General features: G+C 37.0%; 1 protein-coding gene across 3 annotated transcripts in view; it reads right to left on the bottom strand.

The window, feature by feature from the left end:
* The window catches only part of IMMP2L (inner mitochondrial membrane peptidase subunit 2), a 902,508-nt gene that overhangs the window by 800,371 nt on the left and 81,749 nt on the right, over positions 1–20,388 (bottom strand). Inside the window, exons 4-6 of one of the 3 annotated variants that reach the window (XR_003431923.1) lie at positions 18,746–18,849; positions 8,771–8,873; positions 7,683–7,791 (exon numbers count right to left, since the gene is read on the bottom strand). Coding sequence is in view for 2 of the 3 variants with exons in the window: in XM_027102165.1 (XP_026957966.1) it covers positions 8,867–8,873; positions 18,746–18,849 (111 nt within the window). In the remaining variant the exon portion in view is untranslated. Of the gene's footprint in view, positions 1–7,682; positions 8,874–18,745; positions 18,850–20,388 lie in introns of those variants that run through there. The other 2 variants (XM_027102165.1, XM_027102163.1) reach the window with 2 other exon arrangements.

Genomic DNA, 20,388 nt, shown 5'->3' with positions numbered 1-20,388 from the left:
CTATGTTCACCGCTCAACCCATATTGTAACTAATCTTTTAAGGTAGCCATGCTAGGTTTTGCTTTTGTTTTGGACATATATATACTCTGAACAACACAACTCCACATTAAAGACAGTATCATCCATTCAAGCATATGTCTCTTAAAAAATAGTTTTAAGAAAACATTTGAAAAAGCTCAAAGAATTCACTTCTCAACTCTTGCGTTGTTGTCTGCCATTCAAGATTGGTAACTCACTAAAATATCAGGGCTTTTTATACTCATGAGAAGTTAAAAATTACTAAGTTCAGGGACTTCCCTGGTGGCGCAGTGGTTAAGAATCCACCTGACGATGCAGGGGACATGGGTTCAAGCCCTTGTCCTGTAAGATCCCACATGCCGTGGAGAAACTAAGCCCGTGCGCCACAACTACTGAGCCTGCACTCTAGAGCCCACAAGCCACAACTACTGAGCCCGCATGCCACAACTACTGAAGCCCACGTGCCTAGAGCCCATGCTCCACAACAAGAGAAGCCACTGCAATGAGAAGCCTGTGCACCACAACGAAGAGTAGCCCTCACTAGCCACAACTAGAGAAAGCCTGTGTGCAGCAAGGAAGACCCAACACGGCCAAAATCAGTCAATCAATCAATCAATAAATTTATTTTAAGAAAGAGGTCTATTTTTAAAAAATTACTAAGTTCAAAGTAAAACTACAGTATATATTAATATATATTTCAAATTCTTGTAGAATTTAAAGTCTGACTTTGCCCAATGAAATCTTCAAAGCTCACTCAACCTCTATGTTACAGGTCAGCCACAGTTTCAGGATCTCCAATAATTATAACCAACCAAAACTCTCTGGTTGTAATTTCTTCAATATTCCAAGCTACTATAAATCTGTTTAAACTTCACATGTAAAAAAGGGCACAATTAGATTTTTAATGACATTTTCTTTTCAAGCTAATTTTCCATGAGAAATTGAAAAATAAACTTATTGCTTTAAACTGTACATAGTACTTAATTCTGTGAGATAGTTTCTTAAGCTATTAACTACCAAAATTATGATAGTTATTTTCATTGTAGAGTTATTGCTCCAAACTACAGTGCTGAAAAATGATTAGGCAGCAGGTTTATTTCATTCTATATATATACACCCTGCATTTATTTTAAAACTACTATTGGTATTCCAAAATGACATTATTGAGAGAAACAAAGAATACCAGCTTCCATTTCTTGACTACGTGCCATCTCATTGTACCACACTGATAAAAGGCTGATACAAATCTAGCTAATGGAGTCAGGCATGCACAGAGCAACTGTGTTTTCCAAAGAGGTGTTTTCAATTTTGAACCACATGTTTTCGTTTCTTTGCTTGCTGTTTGTGACCGCTCTTCACATAACTGGAGTTAGTGTACTCATCTATTTTAAAGGTATTCTATTCCAGATTCCTATATGGAAGCCTGTCCACTGGCTGCTGTTAGTTCCCAGAAGTACACATCCAGGTATCTCATTTAAAGCAGAGCTTCAGCACATTTTTAAAAGATTTTTCCAGTTTTCCCTGCTTGTACTGGCCTCTTTCAGCTTACTACACATACTAGGTGTTAGGTGTCCCACTGTCATCTACCATAATGCAGCATGGTGTTACAGTCACTGCTCCTTCAGTGCTTGCAGACCCAGTCACAGTGCTGTTTATGTCAACCTGCTCCATGAAAAGAGTAACTTGCAGTTCACGGTGAGGAAATCACATAAATATCTGTGGTACATTCATTATCAATACTCAAAATTTTTTACCACAGGCAACATTTTATACGCCTTCAGTTGGTATAGAGCCTATAATCTACTATAAAGGATTTTTTTTATTTCCTTAACTCTCAAAGGATCACTAAGAGATAAGGTCACAAAATTCAAGAACGGTCTTCCATTTTTCACTGCTAGCGAAAACGTGGCCATGTTTAAGACTTGGCTGGTACAGGCTAACACATGATTCAGACATTGTTACGCTCCCATGAAGTGAAGCTTTGACACCTTGTTCAAGATCAACAAACCTACTTAACCACTTCTCCCACACAACTATTAACTCTGGCCTCAGAACTGTTACACATGCCATCTCTGAAACTCTCGCTTCTTCTCTGGTCAAGCATGGACCACCCCATCTTTAAAATTGGATTACAAATTCACACCTATTTTTCTTTCAGCTCCTCTCCCTTCACTAACTCATTACTTTCAGTATCATATCAGTAGTTGTTCACGTGGCTCAATAAACTCACACACCAGGTGTGCGGATAGAAACTATGGAGAGAAATTATGTCTGCTATTTCTGCTGTGCCACCTGACAACATTTACCACCAAACCATTTTAATAGCATAATTTAAAAAATTTTAACTGTAAGCCTGGATGTGAAGTGTTTGCCAGTTTTCATGATATAAACACTCCCACCATGACTGACTTCAAGCGACAAAAATGAAGTTGCTGAATGCTGGAATGGGAACATGTAGGCAGACTGACTCTTGGGAACCAGTGCAAAGCACTGTACCATGCTTGGCACAATTGCTGATTTATTGAATATCAAGCTTCCCTTCTAATATGCCCACCTGTTACATTTTTGACAAGTTTCAAAAATGTCTCTTTTCAATTTGGCTCATTCTAGACACATCTATCCAGTGGAATAGTAAGTTCCATGAGGAAAGGTGCTTTTCCTGTCTATTTTCTTTACTGCTGTATCACAGTAGATAGTTCTGTACCCAGAGTAAACACCTGGAAAATATTTGCCAAATGAACAAACTCTCAATAATTTAAATGTAAGAAAGTACTATAAATATCCAATAGAAGCTGTGATATGCCTCCCATCATAAAATAAATTTAACTTACACATATGGGAAATAAAATTATAGAGAAAAGAACTGTAAAATTAAAAGTTACCTTAAAATTATCAGGTGCAATCCCTTCATTTTATTAAAAAGGAAAACCTACCCACAGAAGTTAATTGACAAATTAATTGACATAAAGTCTCACAGTGCCAGAGTGAGCCTAGAACCCAGGTCTCTTGGTATCTGGTCCAAATCTTTTTTGGCTAGATAATCATTAACTGCCCCTTGGGTTATTACCTATTTGAGCTATTAACCTGTTGGGAAGCTGCTAACATTATGAAAAGCAGATTTTTTCATTGGTTTTCAACATTAATATACAGTGCAGAACTGCATTTGATATACTATCTAATAAAAGAAAAGCCAAGCTAATCATAAGATATCAGTGACAAAGAGAGACTATAATTATAAAGTATAGTTCTCTATATATCAAATGACCTTTTTCTCAGCAAAGCATCATAGGAGCTGAGATTAGCTCAATTTCTATATTCACAACATCTTTAAATTTGGAATCATCTATGAACTTAATTATCTTAGTTATTATTCCCTCTAGCTGATCATTAGTACAGAGGTCATATAAAATTAGTCCTTATATTGATTCTAGAAAGATTCCAAGATCTTCTCTTAATTCAGAGGCATAAGAAGCTTCAAAAATGGCCAAGAATCTACCAACATCTTTATAAGATTTCAATTATTTATATATATGTTATACATACAATTATACATATGTTATATATATATATATCTTATTGGGCTAACTAGAAGTGTATCTCAATTAAGGTCTTATTAAAAACACATAAGTAAAAATCCCAAATATTGTCTAAAGAAATATTTTTTCTTCTAAGAATCATAATATCCTGTACTGAATTTCTATAAATGATTCAAGTAGGTTGACAGTCTCTCAAGTTGTTTCTATTATGAAACAGATAAGTAGAACCCAAAGGTAAACAACTAACCAACAACATATACACATAGTGAAAATTACAGTATTTTAACAAATTACATGTTAGATATTTTTCTCCTGAGAAATTCTCTATTTCATTATTTGCTACCATTTTTTAAATCCACAAAAAAATAAATGTGCAAAAGAATCATAACTCCTTGAAAATGACTAAGAACAACACTCCCTCTGTTTCTAGAGCAAAGTGAATATTCGAAGATAATTTCAGGAGGTTACGTTCATTAGCCAATATTCCCCTAACACCTAAGGCAGTTCTCTGATATTTTTCAGTATGATCTTATTACTGTCTAATTATCCATATTGCTTTTCATCCTTTTTGTTAAACGGAATCACAGCAGTTTAACCTTTCATTCAGAATCATTAAATACACCCCCCCTTCACTGATAATTGGCCTCTCTTTTTTATTTTTATACTATCTTTATTGGAGTATAATTGCTTCACAATGGTGTGTTAATTTCTGCTTTATAACAAAGTGAATCAGCTATACATATACATATATCCCCGAATCTCCACCCTCTTGTGTCTCCCTCCCACCCTCTCTATCCCACCCCTCTAGGTGGTCAAAAAGCACCGAGCTGATCTCCCTGTGCTATTCGGCTGCTTCCCTCTAGCTATCTATTTTACACTTGGTAGCGTATATATATCCATGCCACTCTCTAACTTCATCCCAGCTTACCCTTCCCTCTCCCCGTGTCCTCAAGTCCATTCTCTAAATCTTATAGCCAGTTTCTTAAAAGGACTTTATTTGAATGTAGTGTCTCAGACTGTCCTCAATTCTTTTCAGTCTTGTTTTTTAATCTGCTCTGCTGTAGTTATTTCCACTATTTTATCTTCCAGGTCACTTATCTGTTCTTCTGTCTCAGTTATTCTGCTATGGATCCCTTCTAGAGAATTTTTAATTTCATTTATTGTGTTGTACATCATTGTTTGTTTGCTCTTTAGCTCTTCTAGGTCCTTGTTGACCATCTCTTGTATTTTCTCCATTCTATTTCCAAGATTTTGGATCATCTTTACTATCATTATTCTGAATTCTTTTTCAGGTAGACTGCCTATTTCCTCTTCATTTGTTAGGTCTGGTGGGTTTTTACCTTGCTCCTTCATCTTCTGTGTGTTTTTCTGTCTTCTCATTTTGCTTAACTTACTGTGTTTGGGGTCTCCTTTTCACAGGCTGCAGGTTCATAGTTCCCATTGTTTTTGGTGTCTGTCTCCAGTAGCTAAGGTTGGTTCAGTGGGTTGTGTAGGCTTCCTGGTGGAGGGGGCTGGGGCCTGTGTTCTGGTGGATGAGGCTGGATCTTGTCTTTCTGGTGGGCAGGTCCACGTCTGGTGGTGTGTGTTGGGGTGTCTGTGGCCTTATTATGATTTTAGGCAGCCTCTGTGCTAATGGATGGGGCTGTGTTCCAGTCTTGCTAGTTGTTTGCCATAGGGTGTCCAGCACTGTAGCTTGCTGGCCGTTGAGTGGAGCTGGGTCTTGGCGTTGAGATGGAGATCTGTGGGAGATTTTCGCCGTTTGATATTACGTGGAGCTGGGAGGTCTCTGGTGGACCAACGTCCTGAACTTGGCTCTCCCACCTCAGAGGCACAGGCCTGATGCCCGGCCAGACCACCAAGACCCTGTCAGCCACACAGCTCAGAAGAAAAGTGAGAAAAAAACAAAGAACGAAAAAAATAAAATAAAGTTATTAAAATTAAAAATATTAAAAATTAAAAAATGTTAAGTAATTTAAAAAGAAAGAAGAGAGCAACCAAACCAAAAAACAAATCCACCAATTATAACAAGCGCTAAAAACTATACAAAAAAAGACAGAACCCTAGGACAAATTGTAAAATCAAAGCTATACAGACAAAATCACACAAAGCAGCATACACATACACACTCACTAAAAGAAAAAATGGAAATATATATATCTTTGCTCCCAAAGTCCACCACCTCAATTTCACATGATTCGTTGTCTCTTCAGGTATTCCACAGATCAGATACAGGGTACATCAAGTTGATTGTGGAGATTTAATCCGCTGCTCCTGAGGCTGCTGGGAGAGATTTCCCTTTCTCTTCTTTGTTCGCACAGCTCCTGGGGTTCAGCTTTGGATTTGGGCCCGCCTCTGCGTGTACGTCGCCTGAGGGCGTCTGTTCTTCGCTCAGACAGGATGGGGTTAAAGGAGCAGCTGATTCGGGGCTCTGGCTCACTCAGGCCGGGGGGAGGGAGGGGTATGGATGCGGGGTGAGCCTGCGGCGGCAGAGGCCTGCGTGACGTTGCACCAGCCTGAGGCACACCATGCGTTCTCCCGGGGAAGTTGTCCCTGGATCGCGGGACCCTGGCAGTGGCAGGCTGCACAGGCTCCCAGGAGGGGAGGTGTGGATAGTGACCTGTGCTCACACACAGGCTTCTTGGTGGCGGCAGCAGCAGCCTTAACGTCTCATGCCTGTCTCTGCGGTCCACGCTGATAGCCGCAGCTCGCACCCGTTTCTGGAGCTTGTTTAGGTGGTGCTCTGAATTCCCTCTCCTCGTGCACCCAGAAACAATGGTCTCTTGCCTCTTAGGTCCAGACTTTTCCCAGACTCCCTCCCAGCTAGCTGTGGCGCACTAGCCCCTTCAGGCTGTGTTCACGCCGCCAACCCCAGTCCTCTCCCTGGGATCCGACCTCTGAAGCCCGAGCCTCAGCTCCCAGCCCCGCCCGCCCCAGCGGGTGAGCAGACAGGCCTCTCGGGCTGGTGAGTGCTGGTCGGCACTGATCCTCTGTGAGGGAATCTCTCCACTTTGCCTTCCGCACCCCTGTTGCTGCGCTCTCCTCCGCGGCTCCGAAGCTTCCCCCTCCGCCACCTGCAGTCTCTGCCCGCGAAGGGGCTTCCTAGTGTGTGGAAACCTTTCCTCCTTCACAGCTCCCTCCCAGAGGTGCAGGTCCCGTCCCTATTCTTTTGTCTCTGTTTTTTCTTTTTTCTTTTTCCCTACCCAGGTACGTGGGGAGTTTCTTGCCTTTTGGGAGGTCTGAGGTCTTCTGCTAGCGTTCAGTAGGTGTTCTGTAGGAGCTGTTCCACATGTAGATGTATTTCTGATGTATTTGTGGGGAGGAAGGTGATCTCCACGTCTTACTCTTCCGCCATCTTGAAGGTCTCCCTGGCCTCTTTATTAACTGATCTCCCCCCTTGATTTACTACAAATCTTTTTGTATGCCTTTTGTTAATAAATTATTTACCTTCTTTCAACTCAACACACTGTCAGTTAGCAAAGCTTTCCTATTATTTCTTCAAGTTCTTACTGCTCTTTAAAGATGCTTTAGAATAATAAATTTTTAATAAACCTGGAATAGTTTAATGATTCATATTTAATTCTATGGTACAATTTATGTGAGACATACTACTCACACTTAAGTATTTCCTATTGTATTGTCTTAGTACTCCACGGTAACTTTCCCGCAATCCAAATACACAAATCTTTGCAATGTAACTTATGACCTCTAAAAACCACAGTGAGCCGTATTACAATTATCATATCCGTAGCCAAATCAAACTGAGTCAGCCTCTCTGTCAGCAATTTCAAGAGCTATACAATTTTTAATGAAGTGCAACCTATACTTATTGTGCCTTCAGTAAATATCAATGTGACCTCCGAATGTGAGTAACCTGTCACTAGATTATGCAGAGTTACCTTTCATAATAATGGGTCATTGAGGCGTCTCATTAATGTAAATAAACAATTACCAAAAAGAAAAAAAAAAGTATTCCTGTTCTTCTTGGAAAGAACATTTTCCTTAACTCCAAAACACTGATAAAGTTTGGGGGCTATCACTTTAAGCCCTTTCCTTTTCTTATCAGCCACAGACACATTTCCCAAGAACTGCCACCCCCTCTCCAAAACAGTGCCTTTTTTTTTTTTTTTTTAAAAGGGAAAAAAAAAAAAAAAGTGGGAAGGTAGCTACTGACCTTAGATCAAATAAGGTGATATTTAAGTTTCATTTTGAGATTTCTTCCACATTTCCGGGACCTAAGCTATGAAACAGAATATGGGATCTAGGATCAGTTCTTTTCTAAGAACAAGTGCATAGTGTTGACTGGTGGGAAATGCATCTGAAGTTGACAAAAGAGATGGAGATAACCAGAACAAGATTAACCATTAGAGCCAAAAACTCAACTCCCAGAATAAACGACAAGAGATAAAGAAATAAGATGTCTATAGCTTTCTTATTTTGAATAATTTTAAACAGAAAGGAAAGGATTTTGTGCTCATCCTCTTGTAAAATACCTGCCAACTTTTAATTTTTTGATTTTCAATAATTTCAACCTTAATAAGCACTATTCATCTGATCCCTTTGACTAAAAAAGCTCTGGTGTTCAAAGTCTCCTTATCTATTCTAAAATTTCTGTTTAATGTACCAACATGGTACATTCTCTTCTTTACAAAAATCAAATTTGACTCCAGCTTCAAAAGTATGGAACAATATTTTTTCAATATTCTGAGGGATTGATTCTTATGTCCAGCTCTCTAACAATTCCATCTGGATTCTAAAACTATTTTCATGCAATTTTTTAAATGGAAAAGACCTTAGAAATCAACTAGTCTATACCTCTTACTTTGCAGGTGCTAAGACTTGACCCTAAGCATAGTTAAGAAAACCTCTCCCAGGTCACTCAGCCAGTTAATAAGTGATAACAGCTGAAAGTAGTAAGATTTCCTGAAGCCTACTCCTATATTCTTGCACCAAGGAACTGGCAGGTAGAGGCTTACAAATTTGTTTTATGTAAAAGAAAATAATAACTTTTAATTAGTTAGGCAAGTAACTTAATAAAAGTGTTTTTCAAATGCTTAATAAGAATCTTCTGTAAAAGTTCATCTCCTTATACATTCTAACAGTAGTAGTATAACTGTTTGTATCTTTTCATTGCTTAACACAATTTTCTATTGCCACGCTAACAAATTAAAACAAACAAAGGGGTTTAAAATTAAAACAACAGCCATTTATAATCTCACCGTTCTCCAGGACTGAAGTCTGGCAGGTTCGGCTGGGTACTCTGCTTAGCGTCTCAGAAGGCCAAAATCAAACTGCCGGCTGGTCTGGGCCCTTATCTAGAGACTAGGGGAGAGTTCATTTCCAGGATCATTAGGTTGTTGGCAAAATTCAATTCTGTGTGGGACTGAGGTCCTCATTTCTTTGCTGGCCTTTGGCTAAATGTCATTCTTAGTTTCTAGAGGCAGCTTGCTTTCCTCTGCTCACGGCCCCTGAATCTCCAAAGCCAGCAAAAGCACATCGAATCTTTTCTCTGGCTTTGGATCGTTCTGACTTGTTCCACGGCATCTTCCTAACTTCCTCCTCTGCCTCTGCTTTTAAGGACTCCTGAGATTACATTGGGCCCACCTGGATAACCCAGGCTAGCCTCCTCACTGACAACTGAAGGTCAACCTTAATTACAACCACAAAGTCCCTTTGTCAGTACAAGGTAACATATTCATGGGCACAATATCTCATCATATTCACTGTCCTGGGCATTACGGCATGGAATCTTGAGGACCAAAATTCTGCCTACTACACTTAGCACCTGTTTTACTAACATAACCTTAAAGATTTACATTTGTTTTAACAGATCCTATTGTTCAAACTTAACAACTCTAACAAAAATGTAAATTTTCACCCCTAACATTTACACGTCCATTTCCAGGAATGGCTCAGATTGGCCCTGCTTAGGTCCAATCACAGGGCCAGCTTCGTAGGGACATAACCAGTGCAATCACCCATGGGCCTGGACTCAGAAAAGCCCCACACTTGGGGCTTAATTAATGCTCTTCAGGTGCTATCTTGAAATTCTTAATACTTTATTTTGTAAGTAAAGTCCTATAGACAATGGAGCATGTACTGAGGGTTTGTTTGAAAAAGAGTATATTTCTCTTTCATTTTTGCAGAATAGTTCCAATAGGTACAAAATTCTAGGTTGGGATTTTTTTTTTTCCTTTAGCACTTTAAAGATGTCATTCAGTTCTCTCCTGTATCCCCCCAATTGAAAAGTCGGCTATTATTTTTGCTTCTTTGAAGGTAATATCTTTTTTTTCCTTTTAAGAGGTTTCTCTTTTTTTTGGTTTTCAGTGGTTTGACTACCTACCCTGTGCCCTAATTGTGGTTTTTCACTGTATTTATCCTGATAGGATTTGTAGTACTTCTTGATTCTTTAGGTTGATATCTTTCATGAGTTCTACAAAATTCTTAGCCTTTATTTATTCAGGCTATTCCCCTCACCCATGGCCTAGATATTTTCTAACTGACCTATCAACCAGTTCACGATCCTCCCCACAGCTGTGTCTAATTTGCTGTTAAACTCATCTATTGAGTCCTTCACTTCAGTTATACTAGTTTTCATTTCTAGAATTCCTTTCAATTCTTTTTCTAGATTCTGATTCTCTAATGAAATCCATCTTTTCATCAATTTTTTAATATATTGATTATAATTATTTTATAGCCCACGTCTGATAATTCCAAAAGCTAGAACACTATGAGAATGTTTCTAATGATTGTTGTTTTATATTTTTTTAATCTTGGTCCTGGCTTGTGATAGGCATGGTTTATTTTTATAGAATGTCATGTACTGTGTTTAAAACTTACAGAGATTCTGCATGATGTCTCTTGTTTCTGGCAATGACAGAGAGTTAAAGTAAAGGAAGATCACCTTAAAATCAATTGAGTTTATCAGAGGCTGCATTTCAATTTTTGTAACTTAATAGTCTATTTCTAGTTCTCTGTAACTCCTAGGATGTAGCCCTTCAGGGGTCCCAATTAAAAGTTTAGAGTGTTTTACCAGGGTCCTGCATCTTCCTCCCTGAATTCTAGTTTGTGACCTCTTAGCAATGTGAAACTGCCAAAAATTACACCCAGCATCCCCCATCTTAGCTGCCGCTGCTTGGCTTCTCAGCCTCACAGCCCGTACTGTTATTAAGTGACAAATAACCCAAGGTGAAAAGTGGCACTGAATACAGGGATCACCTCAGTGTGTTTCTCTTCACTCTGGGATCTTTGCCCTTTGGTAGTACTACAATGCCTGTAGATACTCTTTTTAATACAGCTTTCTCATTTTTTCAGTATGGGCCTTAGCTTGAAATAAACTAATCTATCGTACCTGAAAGTGGAGATCAGATGTTGGTGATCTTAATGGCCTCGCTTTATGTATGCATCCATATCTTACTGGTTCCAAAAGTATTAAACACAGGTTGACATACCTATGGGATAGTTTACTTTTCTGTGTTTTATCTTCTGCTTGAAAGCTAAACCATTTACTTCTTAAATTTTTCAATTATTTCTCTGTTAGAATTATTATTTCAACTTATATTCAAATGTTTCTCCTTAATAGTTCAACCTGACTCCTTATGTATAACATAAAAGGTGTATTTGGGAGCATTTGGGAGCACCTTCATTGTAAATGCTGTCTTGCACTTTTTTTTTAAATAGGGTAATAGTGTTCACAGAGACTGGATTTTTTTTCACAATAAGTTACGTAAGTACCCACTATTTCAAAGAATGCTGCATGTATAACTTTGTTCTTTGACAACTTCTAGTCATCTCTCAAAGCATATAAGATTTATGAAATGGGTTGAGCAGAAGCTATGGATATCTCCTATAGTTACATTGCCATAAAATCTCAGTAATTCAAAATTGAAATTTATGATCACTGAAACATTTCTATGCTATAATTTGAGCCTGAACTAAGAAAATGTTTTATTGTATAATTAAATGTATAAAAATTGTGAAGGCAGTTTATCCTACTCAAGAAAGGAAATTGCTTTTAAGGACTACCTTAAGGGCATCAACTTTCTGTATGCCTCTGAAGAGTATTTATAAAATCAGTTTAATCTATATCAGACAATAGCAACAATACTTACACTATCTCATTTTTTAAGTATTATTTGTAAATATACTTTGTAACGAATGCAAATTATTATGTGTAATTGAAAGTGCCAAAAACTAAATCTCTCATCAAAACAAATTGCAGCCCAGGATTTCACTCTCCAGCACTTTTACTATCAATTAAAGACAAAAAACAAAAACCTAGGCACTTCTTCCTACCTATAGAACCTTTCTTTGAAAGTCATGTTATTTCTAAATTTGTGCTCCTGAAATGTACGATATTAACTACAAACAAACAAAAAACAAATTTGGCTCTAAACCAAAAAAAAACTAGGAATAAGTATACATAAACTAGTATCACACTACTAATCACAATTATGTTCTCCCAGCTCAACAGATTAACTGGCTTTTAATACAATTATAGGTCATTATTCATTATTATCATTGCCCTGGGCATTTGTTTCAAAACATGAATTTCGTATTTTAGCAGACTGCAATTAATTTCCCTTGGTGGGTCAAGGGACCTTTAAAGATTTATAAGCGCTCAAGACACAAAGGAACTAGCACCTTTCCCCCGCCCCCAAGGGCTCTATTCTATTTCATCTATTTCCCTGGCTCAATTCTTCATAACTCTTTGCTCATATTTACTGCTACAGACGTAGCCATCACAGTCAGAAAATGGCAATTAGTCTAGCATGTTGCAAACCAGCTGTCAAAACTGTATGCAGACTGTATGTTCGTAATAAAGTATTATTGCTATTAATAAAGAGACATTTCAGGAACCACTGTATCAGAAATTTCATTACAGAAATGGGGATAATCTGATAGATGCAGAGATACAAGGGTCTGCATGACTTCTTTGCTAAGAATGAGTAAGTATCCTCAACCAAACCATCACCACAGTATACAGAGGCTTTATAGTTTGACAGTAAAGAACACTGGATTTGATGGGAAGCCCTTCAAACCTTCGCTCTTCCATTTACCAGCCAGCTGTACGTTCACAAGCAAGTTAGTTTACCTCTCTGTACCTCAGTGTTCTCATCTATAAAATAGGAATAACAACAGTACCTACTTTACTGGGGTTTATTTTAATGAGGATTAAATAAAAATGAATGTAGAACTAAGCCCAGTGACTGGAAAATGATAAAGTCAGTAAATATTAAAAACTGTTGTGAGGCACATGAAAAGATGCTCAACATCACTAATTATTAGAGAAATGCAAATCAAAACTACAATGAGGTATCACCTCATACCAATCAAAATGGCTATCAACAAAAAGTCTACAAACAATAAATGCTGGAGAGGGTGTGGAGAAAAGGGAACCCTCCTACACTGTGGGTGGGAATGTAAATTGGTGCAGCCACTATGGAGAACAGAATGGAGGCTCCTTAAAAAACTCAAAATAGAGCTACCATATGATTCAACAATCCCACTCCTGGGCATATATCCGGAAAAGACAAAAACTCTAATTCAAACAGATACATGCACCCCAATGTTCACAGCAGCACTATTTACAATAGCCAAGACATGGAAGCAATCCAAATGCCCATCAAGAGACAACTGGTGAGATATACGTAAGAAGATGTGAGTAGAAAGATACACACACACACACACACACACACAAACATACACATACACACAATGGAATATTACTCAGCCATAAAAAAAGAATGAAATATTGCCATTTGCAGCAACATGGATGGACCTAGAAAATATCATACTGAGTGAAGTTGTCAGAGAAGGACAAATATTATATGATATCACTTACATGTGGAATCTAAAAAATAATACAAATGAATATATGCAAAACAGAAACAGATTCACAGACAAAGAAAACAAACTTATGGTTACTAAAGGGGAAAAGGAGGTGGAAAGGAATAAATTAGGAGTATGGGATTAATAGATACAAACTGTATACATAAAATAGGTAAGCAACAAGGATTTACTATATAGCACAGGGAACAATATTCAGTATCTTGTAATAACCTGTAGTGGAAAATAATCTGAATCACTGTGCTGTGTACCTGAAACTAACACAATATTGTAAATCAACTATACTCCAGTAAAGAATAAATAAATAAATGATTTTTTTTAAATAAAGGGACTTCAGTGCTACAAGAAAAAAAATATTGTGGTTACTTTTTTTTCTCTTTGTAGATTGCATGTCTTTTTCCCTTTCCCTTTGGACTTGATCATCCCAACACTCTCACCAACACAGTGTTTTCCTGTCTTTGGGAGTCTGCTTTGCTTCATAGGAGATACATTAGTATTTTTCCACCTCAGACTTTAGGATCTCATCTTAGTTCACCTTAGAAACACTCCAGGAAAGCAGCAGTGTACAACGGAAAAAGGTTTAGACACAGAATTTGTCCAACTGAAACGTAATGTGTATCACATAGGTAATTTCAAATTTTCTATGAGCCACATTAGAAAAGGAAAAAGAAACAGGTGAAATTGACTATAATAATATATTTTATTTGACTGAATATATCCAAAATATTAACATTTTAACAAGCGGCAGTAGCCACACTTCAAGTGCACAATAGCCACATATGCCTACTATATCAGGCAATAGAGATTTAGAGTCAAATGGACCTGGATTCAAATTCTAGCTCTGCCAATTACTTGCCATTTACCTGCCAAATCTCAGTTTCATCACAGTAAAAATAACTATGTCCACAAGATTTAGTGTATACAGAAGTAGCAATATAATGTTGTACATAGGAAACATATGTCATAAACCAGTTACCTAAATAAACAATAAATTAAAAAGTAAATATGTCTACCACCCACAAAAATAAAATAATAACTATCTCCAGATACTGTTATGAGAATTAAAATGGCATACACAAAGCACTTAATGCAAGGCCTGACATACAGGGGTGCTCATTAAATGAGAATTCCCTCACCCTAACCTTCTACTCTAAAACTGAATGCTGGCTCAATATAGAATATTCTGTGCCCTAGCCTTATTTCCTTCCCTTCTACCCCTACTACAAACTATAGCCTTTTCCCCCACCTTCACAGCTCTACCTCCTGGCTTCCTATCATCTATAAACTTCACTGTGTGGACTTTTAGAAGCCATGGAACCTCTTAGTCATGACCTAAGTATGTGGTCCTAAGAAATGAAGAGAGCTGTGCCTGAAAACTTCCTTCTCCTCTGACCCTGTCTCATCCATCTCCCCAGCAGTTGCCACTGCTGCAGCTTCCCCGGCAACTGCCATCAACAGCAATGCTTCCTCACCAGAGACAGACTGACCCTCCAACACTGAAAAGGATCATTCTACAAAACAACTGGCCAGACCCTCCAAAAGTGTCAAGGTGAAAAAGATAAAGAGTGACCAAGGAACTGTCACAGATTAAAAGAGACTAGAGAGACACGAAAAATAAAAATGAAATATAGGATTCTGGGTAGGATCTTGGTATAGAAAGAGGATATTAGTGGGAAAACCAGTGAAATTCAAACAAGGTCTGTAGAGTAGTTAATAGTATTATATCAATGTCAATTTCCTGGTCTCCATAATTGTCCTGTGGTTGTGCATAATGTTAAAATTAGGGGGATATAAGATGAGTAAGGTCTGAGGAGCTAATGTATAACATGGTGATGATAGTTAATAACACTGTATTATATAATGAACTTGGCTAAGAGAGTAAATGTTCTCACCGTAAATAGGTGATGGACGTGTTAATTAACTTGATGGAGGGAATTCTTTCACAATGTATACATGTATCAATTCATCCCAGTGTACACTTTAAATATATTACAATTTTGTCAATTTTACCTTAATAAAACAGAAAAAAAAATTAGGGGTATATGGGAACTCTCTATACTATTTTTACAACCTTTCTTTAAGTCATTTCAAAGTGAAAAGTTAAAACACTTTTAAATGTGATTATTTGAAACTTTATTATGAAGGAACCTCTGTCCCAATGGATGGTAATTGATATATCATTATAAAATAGTGCTACTTATGCTAAGTCTATGGCAGTAAGGCCATCACACAGGTTAATGAAAAGTCGATTCCAAGGTATAGAAAATCCACCTTAATCACCACTATTAGTTTGCAAATCCACTAAGAGAGTATGATGTCACCTACTTACACTCTAACACTGAGGACTTGATGACAGCAAATAATGTTTTGTGCGACCAGTAATGTTATCAAACAAATACACCGTTTGATTTAACATTACTGAATAATGTAGCCCCACTGCTACCAACAGAAAGAAACTGACAGGAAAAGGAAGAGATGCAAAGAAGCGTATTCCAATATGCACACTTCCCCCACCCAGACCTTCCTTGGTTTAGGAAACGGGTCTTGGTCAATAAGCTCTGAATGAAATTTCTTACAATAGAAGTCTCCTCTGCTACATCCCGTGTTCCTGTAACGTGAATTAGCTCATAGGCAACTGGTGAGAAAGAATGGAGAAAGAATTTTCAGTATAAAGCAGAAGCTGCACTGGTTCACATCTGATTTTCTTCCCGGATCATTAATGTTTTGCCTCATTAATAATAACAGCTGAAGGCTAAGTACACTAAAGGCAGCAAAGTAAGAAGGAATCAGTATTATACATTCAACCTTTCTCCTAGAAGTGCTTAAAGCAAGGTTAACCGGGATCTTTGTTTTCATTAAAAAATAAAGTTATAAATAAATAAATAAAACAAAGTAACACAAAACAATGAGCTGAGCATACATCTCTGGGATCAGTACATTTTGTACAAAGCTTGCAATCTTTCCTCTACTTGCAACTTCTGGTAATAATGTCCCTGGCCCTTGTAAATATAGATAGCCTCAACCCTTCCTTATATAGTCTTCCATCAAGCTACCTTCACCTTTTTTAAGTAAAATTCGACATTTACTGCAGTGTTTATTTATTAGAAAGTTCATATGTCTTTTAAATGGTGCTATTGGAATTGTTGTTATTTTCATTAGTGCTCTGGTTACAAACATGCATAAGCCCTAGTAACTTAAGTATGAATTTACGAACTACGTTTTCCAGAAATGCATATATAATATTATCATAGAAATGCTGCATTTCCACATACTCTGAATACATAAAATGCTGTCCGAGGATAATTTAAAATATAAACTGTCAAACTACCTTGTTTCCAAAGATTACTTATATATCAATAAAATGTGTTATTAATACCAATATTATATTTATCATATTTTATATTCAGCCATAAATTCAAAATTTAGTCATGCATTTCCATATTAGTCACACATTTCTTACATAGATAGGATATTCTAATGTAAGGACACGTGTCTAGAAAGCCTTTTTGTTCTAAAACTAAAAAGATACTTTAAACAGTGTCTTTTACTATATTACATCATGCTAAAGAAGATTTTAGTATAAGACTTTTGGTTCATAAAAAGAAAGCAACAATTACTGCTTAATGATTATTTGTTATTAAATAACATGATACCAATCACTAAGCATTCTTATATGTAAATAGTTCCTGCTAGCAACAAGCATTATGAAAGAAAATTTGTGTTATTTGTACATGACAGAGATATAGCACAATTAACTCATTAAAAATACAGTTCAACCGAAGTAGCTACAATTCAGTATATCAACCTTAATTTGAATACACTATTTCTGAAATTAATTTATATAATAAATATCAATTACTTTAATATTTACATAAATGAATAGTGTTCTCTTTTTTACATAGTCTATGATATGCTAGGGTACTGTTATGGACCCATGCAACCCTGAATTTTAAGGAGCCTTTTTCTTTTCCCAACTACCTATTCAAATTCACTTGGTTAGAGATAGTCAGTATGTTTCTCAGAGAAAAAAGTTACTGCACGATTGTCTGCTTATAGTGTGACCTCTTTCACTTGGGTGGGTATCCTCTCCACCACTAAGCGAGGATGTAACCTTGTCAAACCAAAGGCAAAAGAATAATGAGTGCACAACAGGCTAACCCAGCATGGAAAGGTTGTTAAGGAGGTTGCAGAAACAGTTCCCTGAATGACAAAATAAAAGTATACTCCAAAGAGTAGGTTAATATTAAAGAAAGCACTCAAGAACATGAGAAGCATTTAATTCCCATCCTCGGATGGCTGCCATACAAAACTTCACTCAAATTTATTTCATTAGTTACTTACCAGATTTACTTAATATGTTTTCAAATCTTGGTAGAACAGGTTTGACTGAGACACATTTAGCAAATATCTACTTCCACAAAGTACTAGCCAAAGGTAAGTATGAACCAGTAGATAACGTTTTGCTTTTACCAATTATAAATTATCACCCAACAAAAAACAATCATTCCAATTCAAACATCAGAACTATAAGTTGGAAGTCTTCACCAAACAGGAGGATTTTTACTATCACTAAACAAGTAACAGTAATTGCTACATTAATTGCCACCCCAAAGCACTAACTGGCATAACAGGGAATCATATTAAAACATTTTTATAAGTAGCTGAAACCAGCAGAAATTAGGCAAGTTCTGTTGCAGTCTTCTCAATGTAAATTTACTTTTAAAATAAACAAACAAATCTCAAGCATGTACTAGGACTATCATTGTGTCAGTTATGTACATTTTGACATTCCTTTTCTACACTATGAAATTTTTGTTCTGGACCAGTCTTAATACTTTAACAGAGAAACAGTGCCACCTTTTGGTCCCATACAAAAGCCTCCAGTCTACTAGTCTTCCAAACTTCCTTTTTTCAGTTAAATTACCGATATATATAAATGCCACTGAATTTCATGTCACAATTATCATCGTCTAGAAATATTTTGTAGCTACACAAGCTAATAAACCATGAGAGTAACTTAACAGCTGCTTCCAAAATGTGGAATTTCAAAATTACCCAAATACCAAGTTCATGTACTCTAGATCATCAATATAATAATTTCTAATCAACATTTCATTAAACACGTTCTACCACGGTATGTCAGTCAGCTAAGTATAAAAGAAAAATCCTTTCTTATAGCACTGTTACATTTCAAAATTGATTTTGAAAAATGCATTATATCAATATTTTAAATGGACCTATTAATTTAATAATTGACAATATGGTATAAACAGTGAATTACTAGTTAAATCAGATAATTATAAATAATCTTATATATGAATATAGTATGTTTCTGATTTACTTACACTAATGACACAATGTCACCACGTTGTACTTCAAAATTCCTCACTTTCCAGTGGTTCAAAAGCACCACATCAGATGACTGGCTCCCCCCAGGATTCAAAGAAGGCTAAAAAATAAGATGAAAGAGACACATCTATCATTTGTATTTTTCATTCTTCATGGTTCCTTGCACTTCATAGCTGTAGTGCAGTGCAATAAAACATTTCTAATATGGTAGCTTTCAACAAATTGCTGTTCTAAAATAACTGCAAATGATGAGTTTTCAAAAAGGCTCGTTGGGATTCTTCACAGAGAACCAGAAAAAAAAATACGTTACCAATACTTATTTGAAAGGAAAACATGCTAGATATTCAAATCTTTACTAAACTCCAACAAAGAGCATGGAAACCTGTAAGAAGAATTAAAAGGAAAAAGTGAATCAAACCTCCCAACAAAATATTCGGATAGGATCTAATTCCACAGTAAGTACACATTATCGTTCCATCTGGAGAAAAGAAGAAATAATCTCAAATCAACCAGGAAAACACCCATATGAAGAAGTAAAGGGACCAGAAGAAACGAGTGATGGGATAATCTTGGAAAATATGGGAATTTGCCAATTTGACCTCTCTTTTCTCCAGAGAGCATGCAACAAGGGTCCTGGCTCCAGTTTAAACCTAATAAGTAACCTTCACCTTAGGATTCAGACAAGTCTAGATGTGCCTAAGGATTGATGGGGCAAAAACTGAGAAACATTTCGTGTAAGAATTCATCTGAAGGTCAGGAATCATCTAGGCATAAAAAACTGACTGAGGAGCCATAAAGCCAACATACCTGTCACCTGGACAGGGGTGCAGAAAAAGCCAATGGATATCAAGTCTGAAACCTGAGGGTGGACAAAAGAATGAGAAAAAGTAGGAAAGCTTTATCACCATTGACCCTCCAGGGTCTCTGAGAACGTCATAGGGGAAACAGCAATTTCTGCGGTGGTGGGAAAGGTACCAAACCACAGCTGAGGCGCTCCACCTTCACAGATGGTGGCCGCAAGAGGAGACACAGCCACAGCAACCAGGGCAGGAGCGAGGAAAACAGTGCATGCCAGACAACAGCCCATCCCTGGAGCAGTAGTGACATACTCTTTTTTAAAGATTCCTGGTATTACTTGTAGGTTCTACAAAGCAGATGTGGGCAAAGCTGTGGAAATTTTGCATGGGGGCTATTATCATGATCTTATTTTTGACTCCCCAGATTTTTTGTGGCCAAAAAATATTGGTTATCCTTGGGGGTCTCAAACCCTTCTACAGCTTCTGCAACTCCTTTATGTGATAATGCCTAAATATCTCTAACTTTAGTTTTGAATTCCCTGCTAATCATCACTTGACTATCTGACATAAAATTCAACATGATTAAATGGAATTTGTCATCATTTCCTACCAAAACAATTTTCTTCCTTATTTTCTTACATCCTTATTTACCATTTTCCCAGTCAACCAACTTAAAATCTTAATTATCTTTTTACTTCATATCCAACCAGTCACCAAGCTAAAGGGATTTTCTTTTCATAATATCTTTCACTTATGGCCCATCTTGTCTCCTCTCTACCATCATATTTCAAGCACCAGTCATCATACAACTTCATGCACCTATACTAGTCAGTCTCTCACCT

The sequence above is a fragment of the Aethalodelphis obliquidens genome, unplaced genomic scaffold (assembly GCF_003676395.1).
Source record: "Aethalodelphis obliquidens isolate GAN/ISIS:26980383/991018 unplaced genomic scaffold, ASM367639v1 scaffold5, whole genome shotgun sequence".
Lineage (NCBI taxonomy): Eukaryota > Metazoa > Chordata > Mammalia > Artiodactyla > Delphinidae > Aethalodelphis > Aethalodelphis obliquidens.
This window is presented reverse-complemented; position numbering and strand designations above follow the sequence as displayed.